Source organism: Cherax quadricarinatus, unplaced genomic scaffold, assembly GCF_038502225.1.
Source record: "Cherax quadricarinatus isolate ZL_2023a unplaced genomic scaffold, ASM3850222v1 Contig299, whole genome shotgun sequence".
Taxonomy (NCBI): domain Eukaryota; kingdom Metazoa; phylum Arthropoda; class Malacostraca; order Decapoda; family Parastacidae; genus Cherax; species Cherax quadricarinatus.
In genome coordinates this window covers 172,436-190,521 of record NW_027195325.1, presented here as the reverse complement: position 1 = coordinate 190,521, position 18,086 = coordinate 172,436, and the positions used below count along the sequence as shown (strand labels likewise).

Below are 18,086 nucleotides of genomic sequence, written 5' to 3'. Positions count from 1 at the left end.
TATTCACCCCACATACCCTCAGACACAGCATCTCCACTGCCTTTGTTGTCACAGAATTGATGAGGGGGAAAAAGAAACTTTGATTCGTTTTTTTTATTGACACATCAGCCATTTTCCCTAGGTTGTAGGTTGGTAGACAGCAACTATCCAGGGAGGTACTACTGTTCTGTCAAGTGAGTGTGAAATGGAAACCTGTAATTGTTTTACATGATGGTAGGATTGCTGGTGTATTTTTTCTGTCTCATAAACATGCAAGGTTTCAGGTACATCTTGCTACTTCTATTTACACTTAGGTCACACTACACATGCATGTACAAACATATACTGTATATTCAGGGAAACCGGTTATTTTTATATAGCCAGACTTGAGTCCTGGAAATGGGAAGTACAATGCCTGCACTCTAAAGGAGGGGTTCGGGATATTGGCGGTTTGGAGGGATATGTTGGGTATCTTTATACGTATATACTTCTAAACTGTTGTGTTCTGAGCACCTCTGCAAAAACAGTGATTATGTGTGAGTGTTGAATGATGATGAAAGTATTTTCTTTTTGGGGATTTTCTTTCTTTTTGGGTCACCCTGCCTCGGTGGGAGACGGCCGACTTGTTTAAAAAAAAAAAAAAAAAAAAACCTTCGGCTTTTCTTCTATTTTCATACTAGTTCTTGCTTTTGTTTATTTCTGCTTATCTCCATGGAAAAGTGGAACAGAATTCTTCCTCTGTAAGCCATGCATATCGTAAGAGGCAACTAAAATCCTGAGAACAAGGGGTTACTAACCCCTTCTCCTGTATATTTAACCCTTTAACTGTCCAAACATAGATCTATGTTTGTGTGTGTAGCGCTCCGAACGTAGATCTATTTTTTACATAAGAAAGAATGTAAAATTGAACGCAGATCTACGTTCGGAGCTCTAGGTGCGCGAACGTAGATCTACATTTGGACAGTTTAAGGGTTAAAAAGAGAAACTTTCGTTTTTCTTTTTGGGTCACCCTGCCTCAGTGGGATACAGCTGGTTTGTTGAAAGAAGATGATCAGCAGTTTCCCACAAAGGCAGGGACACCCAAAACAGAAGAAACATTTTTATCATTCATTCCATCACTATCTCGCAAGAGGCACGCCTACACTACAGTTAAAAAACTGCAACATACACCCCTCCTTCAGAGTGCAGGCACTGTACTGCCCACCTCCAGGACTTACTTCTGGTTAACCGGTTTCCCTGACACTGACACTTTAACAGCATGTCAAGTCATAAAAACCACTCTCCTCCACTCAGTCCTAACATGTTCATGTGCACCTGCTGGAAATCCAATCCTCTCACACACAAAATCTTCTTTACCCCCTCCCTCCACCTTTCCTAGGTCAAGCCCTACCCTGCCTTCCACTACAGATTTATATACCCTCCAAGTCATTCTATTTTGCTCTATCCTCTCTAAATATCCAAACCACCTTAACAACTCTTCCTCTCCCTGGACAATACTTTTAGAAACCCTGCACCTCCTTCTAATCTCCAAGCTACAGATTTTCTGAATTATATTCACACTGCACATTGCCTTCAGACACAACATCTCTACTCCCTCCAGCCTTCTCCTTGTTGCAATATTCACCACCCATGCTTCACACCCATATAGGAGCACTGGTATAACTATACTCTCGTACATTCCCCTTTATGCTTCCATGGAAAACATTCTCTGTGTCCACAGATTCCTCAGCATTCCATTCACCTCATCAGTTTTATGATTCACCTCATCTTTCACAGACCCATCTGTTGATATCTCCACTTCTAAATATCTGAATACATTCACTTCCTCCATACTCCCTCTCTCCAATCTTTCATTACATAATTTTTTGTTACCCTTTCCTACATTCACTTCTAATTTCCTTCTTTTACTTACCCTTCCAAACTTGTTCAGCAACCTCTGCAACTTCTCTTCAGAATCTCCTAAAAGTACAGTGTCATCAGCAAAAAGCAACTGTAATAACTCTCACTTTGTCTTAGATTCTTTATCTTTTAACCCCAAATCTCTTGCCACTACCTGAGCATTCACTCCTCTTACATAAACCCCATCTATAAATATACTGAACAAAAATTATGATAACATCACATATTCCTGTCTAAGGCCTACTTTTACTGGGAAATAATCTCCCTTTCTCCTACATACTCTAACCTGAGCCTCAATATCCTCATAAAAACTCTTAGCTGCTTTCAGTAACCTATCACCTATTCCAAACATCTGCCACACTGCTCTCGATTCATGTTTTCATAATGTTGGGCAGACCAAATAAGAGTAAAAAAAATTTCCTCTATGACCAATACATTAATTTTATGTTGGAGATCAATGAAACAGGTCACTGTGTTGCTTTTAATAATCAAAAACTATTTGTATCTTTTTCTTAAAAATATCAGGAAAAAATGTATTTGTATAATACTTAACCCTTAAACGGTCCAAACGTATACATACGTTCACGCGCGTAGCGCCCCAAACTTATATATACGTTTTCTTTGTCATTCATTCAACATTGCCATGATAAGCCTGAGTCACCTAGACATGAGAGAATGGGTGTGCGCACTCACTGTGTGCCATATTAAAATAATTGGGGATGCCTGGGTACCATATGTTCTTTTTTCCTTTTAAAAAAAAAGATTTTTTTTTTCTCAAAAAATTTGGGGCACTACGCGAGTGAACGTATATATACGTTTGGACCGTTTAAGGGTTAAAATGTAACCTAGGTCCAAATTAGTGTGGTACAGCATGCAGAATTCTGATACAATATGCCCAGTGAGTTAAGTAAGCTATGAGTTTAAGAAGAAGGAATGTCTACCCAGACACCTTCAACACAGCAAGCTCTAACCATCACTGACTTTACCAATCCCATTCTCAGTGATACAAAAATTGCTCTTCTTATACATATGCACTACTCTGGATGCCCTGTGGTCAGTACAATCTGCACCCTAGGAAAGTTTTCAAACAGCAATTATTGCAAATTACCGTTAGCAGCAGATCGTACCTCATCTATCCTTGAGACAAGAAAAACTGCTTGCAATTTCAGATCTCCAGCATCCAAGATCCAGACTGAACATGCTGGGCAAATCACAAAAAAAAAGATTACAATGTTCAAGATGGATGAGGACATCTGCAGATTGTATATTGCAATGCACCACAGAGCAGCAGACATGGGCACATTCTTCAAGCATGAAAATACCCTTATCTTCCCTCTCTGACAAGAAAAAAATATGGCTGGGAAAGAACTCTGATCTGAAATGCCTAGTGAGTCTACCCTAACACAGAACTGCATCTGCCACTTTCCCGATCACAGCATTAGTTTGTCCAAGTCTTCCTGAAATTCAATAGTATCCCACTCTGAATCTATTATTCAACCTACTTTTGTATCTCTAGCAACTTCACTCCTGCTGTCAACAGTGATACTTGTGTAGTACACTTATAGAGATTCCCAGCTACATTACAGTAAGGCTCCCTTGCTAATCATGATGTTACGTCCTCCCATGAACCAGCGAGTTAGCCCACTTCTCGATTAGGCATAGAAGACAGTGGATAGGCAGGCCTAGGTCCTCTCTCAAGTATCCATAATATAATGCCTCCGAACTGCCTACAATTGTTTCCATTCAACCATCTATCCCTTTGATGAATGCCACAACATTGTTGTGTTATTCCCGTATCAAGGTCATTAACCCTTTGAGGGTCAGAACCCTTGATCTGAAACTTGGTCTCAGGGGTAGGAGAACTAAAAAACTAACTTATGAAATGATAATTTTTTTCTGAAACAAATGAAACAAAAAGTACAAAATTTGATGGAAAACATATGGAATTACACTCTCGCAAAGTTATAAGTCTAGGCAATACGAATTGGCGATTTCTCATAATTTGAGCTCTATTTTCAGCCAATTCCATTGTCCCAGTCAACTAAACTCTCAGCTATTTTGCTAGTACTCCATTTATTCTATCAATCGAGCACAAGAAACTGCCCATTTACCTATTTCAACTACCCAATAGTGACCAGAAATCGATAATTTGGCAAATTTCACACAAAATAAAAAATGGCCAATTTCAAAATAAGGTCCAGAATAAACAATGTAGACATTCCTGATGATAAAATAACATCTCCTCTGTTCATTAGTCACATCCTCAGGCTTATCCTATACAGTGGAACCTCAAATTTTGAAAGTATCGCTTATCGAACTCTTCAAAAATCAACCGCTTTTCTCGAACCAACTTTGTCCCCATTATCAAAACTCGCCCCTTTTTCGAACTGCTGGGTACCGGATCGGTCCGCCAGCCTGCTCTGTCCACGTCCCCACGCAGGCGCTGTGAGCCAGTCTGGTTTTGTTGATGCTTGAGTGAACACTAACCTGTGGTCTCATTCAAACATTTTATGATTAATTCATTGTGTTTAGTGCTTGTGGGACTGTGAAATAAGCTATCATGGGCCCAAAGAAATTTGCTAGTGGTACCCCTGTTGTAAAGAAAGTGAGAAACACCATAGATGTGAAGAAGGAAATAATACAGAAGTATGAGAGTGGTGTGAGACTTGTTGAGCTTGCCAGGATGTATGGGAAAAACAAGTCGACCATCGCTTCTATCCTGGCAAAGAAAGAACAAATCAAGGAAGCTGATGTTGCGAAAGGTGTTAATATGCTAACCAAAAAAAGACCACGGACAATTGAGCAGGTTGAGTTGTTGTTGTTAGCGTGGATCAAGTATAAAGAAATGGCAGGTGATAGTGTTTCAGAGATGATTATTTGTGAAAAGGCAAGGAAGTTGCATGCCGATTCAAAGATTAAGGAGATTTGCGCCAAGTGGAATGATGTCCAAATGTTTGTGGAGAAGTACCATCCTGAGCAAGCTGAAACAAGCCATCTTTGAAACAAGTTCAGTGACAGAACTATGTCCCATTGTAGGGAAATCTTAAAGAGGCACCAGAAACAGAGGACTGAGGACAGTTATTTTGTGAGACAGGGGTCCAGTGACTCTCAAATTGGTCCTAGTGGCATTAAAAGACAGAAAAGGTAAAAGAGAAATAACCCCACAGTGGGCTTTGATACCTGAAAACCTCATGGAGGGGGATTCTCCTTCCAAACACTAACCCCAACTCCATCTCTCCTCCACCTTATCTTCCAGATGCTATCCCCAATCTTCAATAAAGGTAAGTAAAAATGTTATTTTATGTTTATTTAAATTTATTAATACATAATTGTACACTATATTTGTTGTGTGTATGTAAAACTATAATTAATCTTCATAAAATGTATTTTTTTGTGAATATTTTTGGGTTTCTGGAACGGATTAACTGTATTTCCATTATTTCTTATGGGAAATATTGCTTCACTTTTCAAACTTTTTGAATTTAGAACTAGCTCCTAGAATGGATTAAGTTCGAAATTTGAGGTTCCACTGTATTTACGCTTGCTTTCCATTTTGATTGAATTTTTATTCACACAAAAAATAAAAAGATTTACTGTTATGCAGACTACTGCATTATTGTAAAACAGTAGACCGTCATTCAGCACAAGTTTATTTGGTACGATTTGGGTATAGCATGACTGAAAAATTGCCGCACAATTTTATGTAACACGTCGTAACATGAATTTAACATGATTCAGTTTGTGGGAAGGAAAAAAAACTTCTCTTTACCCCAAGCGGCTACCTTGTTGTGGATCAGCGTGGGAGACCTCCCTCCATCCCCAGCCACCCCCCCGACACCACCCCACCATCCCAGCATTCGTACTTCATACGTATCCAGTCCAACTTCTCTGCTACAAGCTTGTGATTGTGAATTGTGTTCTGATCTTTTAATTGCTATATCTTGTATCTGCCAAGCAATCATGACACCCAGTAGGCATATCAGTGTTGCTCAAAGTAGCAAGAAAAGGTGTAAGTATTTAAGTCTTAGAATTAATGAAGGAAACAAAGATATTAGACAAGACATCCTGTGGCCATAATGAAGTGTTACTTTGTACACATAAAAAAGAGGTAAACATAAGTTTGTGTGACTGATTTGCTGAATGACTTGACTGACTAAATGACTTGACTGACTTACTGAATGACTTGACTTACTGAATGACTTGACTGACTTACTGAACGACTTGACTGACTTACTGAATGACTTGAGTGACTTGCTGAATGACTTAACTGACTTAGTGAATGACCTGATTGACTTACTGAATAAGTTGATTGACTTACTGAATAACTTGACTGACTTACTGAATGACTTGACTGAATGACAAAGTTAGACACTCCAGTACAACCATCAACTTCAGTACCAGAACCTCTACCATCCACCTCAGCCCAGTAGGACCACAGCATAACTCTCCACAATCATCCACAAACACCAGCACCCACAATTTAGGGTAAGAAATACTATTATATCTGTTACATTTTAGTCTTAAGCAGTAAAAACAACATAATACATCACAACAATGAACAACAATTACACATTCACTATTATTTTTATAAGATGTGGAGGGGTAAAAAAAGTTGTTTGACTTTTTTGGGGCTCTCAGGAATGTAACCCTATTTTTCCCACAAGTTCTTCAGTTCATCTAACATGGTTTTACATAACATGGTGTTTTCAGGAACATAACTACCGAGTTATATAACAGTCTACTGTAATTGTATAAATAATGTCAGCGCATTTGTACACACACATTAAACCAACCAGTTGGGCACGTATTGGATGAGTGACTTAATTTACGTACTCTTGAATATTGGCAAAAATCAAACATTTCTGCTACAAAAATACACCATACGGAAATACACCTACCAGCCGGCTTACGACTGAGCTTGGTTCTGACCAATCGGCCGTAAGTCAAAATGGACGTAAGTCGAACCTTACTACTGAACATCAATATCACATTTTCGTAATGATTTTATTTTATTGTTTTATTGTGGTATTTCATTTTTTACTTTACTTTTTATGCTATTAGTATTCTATTTTATACTGTAAGGTTTAGGATACACACTGTGTACAACACAAACAGTTGTTTATTTCCCAGAAATTTGGCATACAAAACATGATCATAAGTCAAGTGGTCATATGTTGAGCAGGTTGTAAGTCGGATGGTAGGAGTGCACTGCAAAATTGCTGTTTTTAACCAAAAACATGGTTGCAGTTTTTTCCCCATTATGTACTGCATGTTGCAGGATTTTTTATAGTGCACACTTACTGCATAGACCCATTTTCTCATGTCTAGGCCCAAATTTATTACTCACTGCTTATCTGAGTGAGCTGAGCCCATGGTGTAGAGCAACAGGACCGACCCGGGCTTCAAAGCTGTAGCACAACAGGACTGACCTGGACTTCAAAGCTGTAGTACAACAGGACCAACCCAGGCTTCAAAGACGTAGTACAGATAAGTGATGATTCCAAGATTCTTCGGTATTTTGTTTATATTTCCATTGTGTCGGTATTTTATACCATTTATTTCCACCGTATGTTCTTATAACCATACTAGGCAGACTGTTCCACTCATCAACATAAGAACATGGAAAAAATGGTATAAAATACAGACACACTGGAAACAAATACTTAAGCAGTATATCGTTTAGCCCACCCAGTGGGCTTTATCAAGTCACAAACAGATCTACCAGGGTGAAACATACGTGAGTATTTATAGGATGAGAATGCTGGGTCAGGTTTAGAAAGCTGCATGTGACAACCTTCCGAGTAGTGATAGTCTAAAAACTTAGGTAGCTTTTAAAAAAGATTGGATAAGTATATGAGTAGACCTTCTGCAGTGTTCCTCGATTCTTATGTTCTTATGTGGGATAGCAATGAAATTTTTGGCAAGAGGTTCAGCTATGATTAGTGGGGTTCACTTATTCAGGGCAGGTGTGGGTTTTCTTGCGAGTTCAGTTGAGGGGGTTGTTAGGACTTTAGAATAGGAAAAATGTGCAGAAGAAAAAACATATGACGGTATTTTATGCTAACAGTCGAAGTGCAAGGAATAAGATTAATGAACTACGTTTGGTAGCACGTGCTGGGAACTTTGATGTCATTGCAATAATTGAAACGTGGTATGATTTAAAGAGTCGGGATATGATTGCTGAGTTTAATATTCAAGGGTTTAAGTTGTTCCATGTGGATAGATGTAATGGGAAGGGGGGAGGAGTTGCATTATATGTACGAGAAAATATTAATTATTGCAAAAAAAAAACAAGTATAAAAATAGATGGACTAGTAACAGAATCTGTTTGGGTTGAGTTTGTAGAAGGTCAAGAAAAACTAATTCTAGGTGTAATATACCGACCTCCTGGCTTGGATCACAATAGAGGGAGACTTCTTTGGGAAAAAATTGTTAGGGCTTACCATCCCATTGTTAGGGCTTCTAGACACACTAATGTAGTGATAGTAGGGGATTTTAGCTTTAGTCAAATTGACTGGATTTCTTTGACCAGTAATCTGGAGTCCAGTGACTTTATGGAAACAGTTCAGGACTGTTTTCTGAAGCAATGTGTAACAGAGCCTACCAGGGGTAATAATTTGCTCAACCTGGACTTGTCAAATAAGGAAACACTCGTAAATAATCTGGAGATCACTGAAGAGCTTGGCGCAAGTGATCACAAATCCATCACTTTTAGCATTAACTGGAAATACAAGAATAATGATAATACGGTAAAAATCCCTGATTTCCGTTCTGCCGATTATAGTGGACTCAAGGATCACCTGTCTAATCTCGATGGGGTTATCTAGCTAACGATTTTATTGACGATGATCATACTTATGATTACAAAGGGATCTGCGTTTATGATTTTTTTTCTTAATAATGTACAACATGTTCAGAGTATATACATTCCCCAGAGACAAATTAGGCCTAATAATAACGATCCCAAATAGGTTAACAGAAGGCTAAAACATCTATTAGGGGAGATAAGGGGAATTTATAAGTGCATCAGAATAGGAGAGGTTAACCTTACTGACCAATATGTTCAGCTTAAAAGAGAAGTAAAAAAGGGGATTAGAAAGGATACACATGACTATGAAATTAGAGTTGCTAATGAATCAAAGACCAATTCAAAGGGGTTCTGTCAAGTGTATAGGACGAAGGTGAAGGAAAAAGTAGGACCTCTGAAAATTAGGAATGGACAGCTGACAGATAACAAACTGGAAATGTGTTCCTTATTTAATGACAATTTTTGTCAGTTTTTACACAGGAAGACATAAATAAGATTCCAGAAATTAATAATTATTCAGTTCATGATGAATTCACATTAACTAATATTACTGTCACGAGGGACATGGTTATCAAACAGATAGACAAAACTGAAGCAAAGTAAGTCCCTGGGGCCCGACGAGTTGCTTTCCAGGGTACTTAAGGAATGCAAGATGGAACTTAGTCAGCCATTAACGAGTATGTTTAATGCGTCCATCCTAACTGGCGTTGTGCCAGAGTTGTGGAAGATGGCTAATGTGGTTCCTATACTCAAATCAGGGGATCAGTCCATTCCTTCAAATTACCATCCAATAAGCCTGACATCTATAGTGGGCAAGTTTTTTTTTTTTTTTTCAACAAATTGGCCGTCTCCCACTGAGGCAGGGGTGACCCAAAAAAAAAAAGAAAATACTTTCATCATCATTCAACACTTTCACTTCACTCACACACAACCACTGTTTTTGCAGAGGTGCCCAGAATACAACAGTTTAGAAGTACATGTATCTTCTTTCTTTCTTTCAACACACCGGCCGTATCCCACCGAGGTGGGGTGGCCCAAAAGGAAAAACGAAAGTTTCTCCTTTTACATTTAGTAATATATACAGGAGAAGGGGTTACTAGCCCCTTGCTCCCGGCATTTTAGTTGCCTCTTACAACACGCATGGCTTACGGAGGAAGAATTCTATTCCACTTCCCCATGGTCACAGACCGGGCCGCGGGGGCGTTGACCCCCGAAACTCTCTCCAGGTAAACTCCAGGAGATAAGAGGAAATAAACAAGAACAAGAACTAGAAAGAAAATAGAAGAAAACCCAGAGGGGTGTGTATATATATGCTTGTACATGTATGTGTAGTGTGACCTAAGTGTAAGTAGAAGTAGCAAGACGTACCTGAAATCTTGCATGTTTATTTGACAGAAAAAAGGACACCAGCAATCCTACCATCATGTAAAACGATTACAGGCTTTCGTTTAACACTCACTTGGCAGGACGGTAGTACCTCCCTGGGCGGTTGCTGTCTACCAACCTACTACCAAAGTACATGTATATATACGAATAAAAATACACAATATATCCCTCCAAACCGCCAACATCCCAAACCCCTCCCCTAGAGTGCAGGCACCGCACCTCCCATTTCCAGAACTCAAGTCCGATTATATAAAATAACCGGTTTCCATCAATCCCTTCACTAACTATTACCCTGCTCACACTCCAACAGCTCGTCAGGTCCCAAATACCATTCGTCTCCATTCACTCCTAACACGCTCAAGCACGCTTGCTGGAAGTCCAGACCCCTCACCTACAACACCTCATTTACCCCCTCCCACCAACCTTTCCGAGGACGACCCCTACGCCGCCTTCCTTCCCCTACAGATTTATACGCTCTCCATGTCATTCTACTTTGATCCATTCTCTCTAAATGACCAAACCACCTCAACAAACCCTCTTCAGCCCTCTGACTAATACTTTTATTAACTACACACCTTCTCCTAATTTTCACACTCCGAATTTTCTGCATAATATTTACACCACACATTGCCCTTAGACAGGACATCTCCACTGCCTCCAACCGCCTCCTCACTGCAGCATTTACAACCCAAGTTTCACACCCATATAAGAGTGTTGTTACTACTATACTTTAATACATTCCCTTCTTTGCCTCCATATATACCTCAATGCACCACTCACCATTTTTCCTTATCAATTCTATGATTAACCTCATCCTTCATAAATCCATCTGCTGACACGTCAACTCCCAAATATCTGAAAACATTCACTTCTTCCATACTCCTCCTTCCCAATTTAATATCCAATTTTTCTTTATCTAAATTATTTGATACTTTCATCACCTTACTCTTTTCTATGTTCACTTTCAACTTTCTACCTTTACATATATTCCCAAATTCGTCCACTAACCTTTGCAATTTTTCTTTAAAATCTCCCATAAGCACAGTATCATCAGCAAAAAGTAACTGTGTCACTTCCCATTTTGTATTTAATTCCCCATAATTTAATTCCACCCCTCTCCTGAACACCCTAGCATATACTTCTTTTACAACCCCATCTATAAATATATTAAACAACCATGGTGACATTACACATCCCTGTCTAAGACCTACTTTTACCGAGAAGTAGTCTCCCTCTCTTCTACACACCCTAACCTGAGCCTCACTAGTTTTTTATTTTTTTATTATCACACTGGCCGATTCCCACCAAGGCAGGGTGGCCCGAAAAAGAAAAACTTTCACCATCATTCACTCCATCACTGTCTTGCCAGAAGGGTGCTTTACACTACAGTTTTTAAACTGCAACATTAACACCCCTCCTTCAGAGTGCAGGCACTGTACTTCCCATCTCCAGGACTCAAGTCCGGCCTGCCGGTTTCCCTGAACCCCTTCATAAATGTTACTTTGCTCACACTCCAACAGCACATCAAGTATTAAAAACCATTTGTCTCCATTCACTCCTACCAAACACGCTCACTCCTCATAAAAACTCTTTACAGAATTTAGTAACTTACCACCTATTCCATATACTTTAAACATCTGCCACATTGCTCCCCCTATCCACTCTATCCTATGCCTTTTCTAAATCCATAAATGCAATAAAAACTTCCTTACCTTTATCTAAATACTGTTCACATATATGCTTCAATGTAAACACTTGATCTACACATCCCCTACCCACTCTGAAACCTCCTTGCTCATCCGCAATCCTACATTCTGTCTTACCTCTAATTCTTTCAATAATAACCCTACCGTACACTTTTCCTGGTATACTCAGTAAACTTAGTCCTCTTTAATTTTTACAATCTCTTTTGTCCCCCTTCCCTTTATATAAAGGGGCTATACACACACTCTGCCAATCCCTAGGTACCTTCCCCTCTTTCATACATTTATTAAACAAAAATACCAACCATTCCAACACTATGTCCCCCCTGCTTTTAACATTTCTGTCATGAACCCGTCAGTTCCAGCTGCTTTGCCCCCTTTCATTCTATGTAATGCCTCACACACCTCCCCCACACTCATATCCTGCTCTTCTTCACTCCTAAAAGATGATATACCTCCCTGGCCAGTTCATGAAATTACCGCCTCCCTTTTTTCGTCGACATTTAAAAGTTCCTCAAAATATTCTCGCCATCTACCCAAAACCTCCATCTCCCCATCTACTAACACCCCTTCTCCGTTTTTAACTGACAAATCCATTTGTTCCCTAGGCTTTCTTAACTTGTTTAACTCACTCCAAATTTTTTTCTTATTTTCATTAAAATTCCTTGACAGTACCTCTCCCACTCTATCATCCGCTTTCCTTTTGCACTCTTCAACGACTCTCTTCACCTTTCTTTTACTCTCCATATACTCTACTCTTCTTATAACACTTCTGCTTTGTAAATACCTCTCATAAGCTACCTTTTTCTCTTTTATCACACCCTTTACTTCTTCATTCCACCAATCACTCCTCTTTCCTCCTGCACCCACTCTCCTATAACCACAACCTTCTGCCCCACATTCTAATACAGTGGTCCCCCGCTTTTCGTAGTTCCCGGCAATCGTAAAATTCGCCAATCATAGGGGGATTTTCGTATAAACATGGACTCGCTTTTCATAGGTTGACTCGCGAGTCGTAGTTCGTCCGGGACGCGTACGCACGGTGTGGGCCAGGGCGGCAGCCAGTCTGGCATTGTTTACCAGTGAGCGAAGGCCCCCTCGCGTGCTCCAGCGAAATATTTCATAATATTCCATTTATTTTAGTGCTTGCAAGTAGTAAATAAGCTACCATGGCAAGCCTGTGGTAAAGAAGGTGAGAAATACGATTGAATTTAAGAAAACCATCATTGAACAATATGAAAGTGGTACAAGTGTGGCCGAACTGTCCAGGATGTATAAGAAACCCTACACAACCTTATGTTCCATAGTGGCCAAGAAAAATGAAATAAAGGATGCTGTTGTTGCAAAGGGAGTAACTATGCTGACAAAAATGAGATCACCAGTACTGGAAGAGGTTGAGAAGTTATTATTGGTGTGGATAAATGAGAAACAATTAGCAGGAGATACTCTTATGACTTTGTTTATTTGGGAAAAGGCTAGGCAGTTGCATGAAGATTTGGTAAAGAAATTGTCTGCAAATAGTGGTGAAGTGAGTGGATTTAAGGCCAGCAAAGGCTGGTTTGAGAGATTTAAGAACCGTACTGGCATACACAGTGTGGTAAGGCATGGTGAAGCTGCCAGTCTGGACCACAAGGCGGCTGAAAAATATGTGCATGAATTAAAGGAGTACATAGAGGCTGACGGACTGAAACCTGAACAAGTGTTAAATTGTGATGAAACACGCCTCTTTTGGAAGAAAATGCCAAAGAGGACCTTCATTACACAAGAGGAAAAGGCAATGCCAGGACATAAGCCTATGAAAGACAGGCTGACGCGCTAATGCTAGTGGGGATTTAAAAGTGAAGCCATTACTAGTGTACCATTCTGAAAATCCCAGAGTGTTCAGAAAAAACAATGTTATGAAGAGTAAATTGTGTGTGTTTTGGAAATCTAATAGTAAGGCATGGGTCACGAGGGAAATTTTCGTCGAGTGGTTCAATGAAGTGTTTGGCCCTAGTGTGAAGGAGTATCTCCTGGAAAAGAAATTGGATCTCAAGTGCGTGCTAGTAATGGACAATGCACCTGCTCATCCTCCAAACTTGGATGACCTAATTTTCGAGGAGTTTGGGTTCATTACAGTAAAGTTCTTGCCCCCGAATACCACTCCTCTCCTCCAACCCATGGACCAGCAGGTTATTGCAAACTTTAAAAAACTCTACACAAAAGCAATGTTTCACAGGTGCTTGACTGTGACCACAGACACTTACTTGACCCTAAGGGAATTTTGGAGAGAACACTTCAGCATCCTCCACTGCATAACCCTTATAGGTATGGCTTGGGAAGGAGTGACTACCAGGACTATGAACTCTGCCTGGAGAAAATTGTGGCCAGATTGTGTTGACAAGAGGGATTTTGAAGGATTTGGGACTGACCCTAATGAGCCTATGTCTGTTGTAAAATCAATTGTGGCACTGGGGAGTTCCATGGGGTTGGATGTGAGTTTGGAGGATGTGGAAGAATTGGTGGAAGACCACAATGAAGAGCTCACCACTGAGGAGCTGCAAGAGCTTCAGCAGGAAGAGCAATACATCGCAGCTCAGAATCTTGCTGCAGAGGAGGAGGAACAGAGATGGAAGACGGTGCCTTCTTCAGAAATTAAAGAGATTTTTACTATGTGGGGTAAGATGGAAAGCTCTATGGAGAAACATCACCCTAAGAAGGTTGTTGCAAGCCAGGTTGGCAACATGTACAGTGACAAAGTCTTGGGCCATTTTAGGGAAGTGTTAAAGAGACACCAGAAACAGAGCTCTCTCCACAGTTATTTTGTGAGACAGGACTCCAGTGACTCTCAAGGTGGTCCTAGTGGCATTAAGAAACAGAGAAGACAAGCAACCCCAGAAAAGCAAATGGTACCTGAGGTGTTGATGGAAGGGGATTCCCCTTCCAAACTATAAACAATCCATTCTCTCTCCTCCTCCGGTCTCCCATACACTAAGAAGAATCTCCAATAAAGGTAAGTGTTATGCTGTTAATGTTTCATTCATCATTTCCCATTGTATTGTTTATGTACTACATGTATATTTCATGTTAAAAATTTTTTTGTTTTAATACTTCTGGGTGTCAGGAACGGATTAATTGTATTTACATTATTTCTTATGGGGAAAATTGATTCGTAAATCGTAAATTTCGTTTATAGTAACGGCTCCAGGAACGGATTAATTACGAACAACAAGGGACCACTGTACTGCATTTTTAAAACTATTCCAACCCTCTTCAACCCCCCACTACTCATACTTGCACCAGCCCACCTTTCTGCCAATAGCTGCTTATATTTCACCTGAACTTCCTCCTTCCTAAGTTTATACACTTTCACCTCCCTCTTACTTGTTGTTGCCATTCTTCTCTTATCCCATCTACCTCTTACTGTAACTGTAGCTACAACTAGATAATGATCCTATATATCAGTTGCCCCTCTATAAACATGTACATCCTGGAGCCTACCCATCAACCTTTTATCCACCAATACATAATCTAACAAACTACTTTCATTACGTGCTACATCATACCTTGTATATTTATTTATCCTCTTTTTCATAAAATATGTATTACTTATTACCAAACCTCTTTCTACACATAACTCAATTAAAGGCTCCCCATTTTCATTTACCCCTGGCACCCCAAATTTACCTACTACTCCCTCCACAACATTTTTTCCCACTTTAGCATTAAAATCCCCAATCACAAGTACTCTCACACTTGGTTCAAAACTTCCCATGCAATTACTCAACATTTCCCAAAATCTCTCTCTCTCCTCTATACTTCTCTCTTCCCCAGGTGCATAAACGCTTACAATAACCCACTTCTCACATCCAACCTTTATTTTACTCCACATAATCCTTGAATTTATATATTTATAGTCCCTCTTTTCCTGCCATAGCTAATCCTTCAACATTATTGCTACTCCATCTTCAGCTCTAACTCTATTAGAAACCCCTGACCTAATCCCATTTATTCCTCTCCACTGAAACTCACCCACCCCCTTCAGCTTTGTTTCACTTAAAGCCAGGATATCCAGCTTCTTCTCATTCATAACATCCACAATCATCTCTTTCTTATCATTCGCACAACATCCATGCACATTCAGACTTCCCACTTTGACAATTTTCTTCTTCTTATTCTTTTTAGTAATTTTTACAAGAAAAGGGGTTACTAGCCCATTGTTCCCAGCATTTTAGTTGACTTTTACAACACGCATGGCTTACAAAGGAAAGATTCTTATTCCACTTCCCCATGGATATAAAAGGAAAAGTAATTAGAACAAGAACTAAGATAAAATCAAAGAAAACTCAGATGAGTGTGTATAAATAAACGTGTATATGTATGTTTAGTGTGACCTAAGTGTAAGTAGAAGTAGCAAGACATACCTGTAATCTTGCATATTTATGAGACAGACAAAAGACACCAGCAATCCTACCATCATGTAAAACAATTACAGGCTTTCGTTTTACATTCACTTGGCAGAACGGTAGTACCTCCCTGGGTGGTTGCTGTCTACCAATTAAGGGAATACATGAACAACAGAAAACATAGCTGGTTTAAGGGTTATTCTTGTTTGATTTCTTTGACATCTGTTTCTATTATTTTCATTTACAAATAGTCAGTGTTGAACACAGTAACACACATCAATAAGAATGGGTTAAGCATAAAAGGATATAGTGTAGAGATATAAATGACCATGTGAGTGTTGTCTCAGCTATGCCGAGTAATTTTAGCAGAAGAGAAGACAATTCCTCATTCATTTTGCCTTCAACCTTCACCACCTCACCAAGGAGATTAACAATAAAGTGGAATATACGTCGCAAGTCCGTTCCCTGAAAATAAAAATTAATAAGCATTAATAACATTCATTAGGTTCTTTTGTACAGTGAACAATACTGATCAAACTTCAAAGATGAATAATGATACTCAGTAAAGCCATGGTTATTACACTTTTTGGCTTAGTACTACTTTTACACTCACTCTTATTATTAACCCAGTAACACTCGTATATATTCCACATCACTAACAGAGGACATCTACAAGACCTGCACGGCTACTTCTACTAACTCATCCCTTTGGGTAGGACCTGCTTCCACTTGGGAATCCCGCCTACCAGTGACTATGCCCTCGTCTGCTACACGTCCCTATCCACTGACGCCTATATAAACGCCAGTCTCCTTGCCTTTGCTTCAGAATCTCTATCACCACGGTGCTCTCAACACCAACTCCAAGGTTGAGAGACTGATTACCTCATCTTTTGTATATAGTTCTACTGTTTTCTAATTATGTCCTAGAATCTGTATTGATAAAGCCACTGGATGGCGAAATGTCTACAATAAAGATAACCAGATGTTGCACATGTGTCTTTACTTTCATGGATTTACTTAACATGGCATTTTCAGGAACATAACTACTGTGTAATATAATGGTCTACTGTATAATAAATTGGTCACTGCAGTAATACTCCTAACATGAGCTCTCATTGTATAGTTGCATTTCTTCCTTTAACCCTTTGACTGTCGCAACCCCAAATCCTGAGGTGTCTCCTGGTGTCGCAAAATATTTGAAAAAAAAAAAAAAATTATTTTTTCTTATGAAATGATAGAGAATCTTTTCCCAATGATAATGACACCAAAAGTATGAAATTAGATGGAAAACTTACGGAATTATGCTCTCACAAAATTAGCGACCTCGGCAACATTTACGCATCGGCGATTTCACCCACTTTGAGCCCTATTTTCGGTCAATTGCATTGTTCCAGTCAACCAAACTCATAGCTATTTCTTTAGAACTCCATTTGTTCTATTGATTGAGTACAAGAAGCCACCCATTTACTGATTTCAACTACCCAATAAAGTGGTCAGAAATTGGCAATTTGGCCAATTTCAAGCAAATTAAAAAATATGTCAATTTCAAAATAGGGTCCAGAATGAACAATGCTGACATTCCTGGCACTAAAATAACATTTTCTCTGTTCATTGGTCACATCTCCAGGCCCCTGTTATAATCCTCTTGCTTTCTATTTTGAATTTTTATTCACACGAAAAATAGAAGATTTACCGTTTTGCAGACTACTGCAATACTATAACAATTGTATAAATTATGTTAACCCATTCATGACTGCATATTAGAATGGCTAGTTGGACATTTATTGGACAATGATATCATTTGTGTACTCTTGAACATCAGCAAAAATTGAACATTTCTGCCACTTTGAGTTCCATTTCAAGATCCTTTTCATAGTAAAACCAATCATAATCACTTCTATTTCTATAATATGTTTTACATTCTAT

The 18,086-nt window shown here is 39.2% G+C and overlaps 1 protein-coding gene across 1 annotated transcript in view; it reads right to left on the bottom strand.

The window, feature by feature from the left end:
• LOC128687207 (exportin-4) overlaps positions 1–18,086 on the bottom strand; it is a 118,836-nt gene that overhangs the window by 9,629 nt on the left and 91,121 nt on the right. The window contains exon 6 of the mRNA XM_070080305.1: positions 16,469–16,625. Coding sequence (XP_069936406.1) covers positions 16,469–16,625 — 157 coding nt within the window. The remainder of the gene's footprint in view (positions 1–16,468; positions 16,626–18,086) is intronic.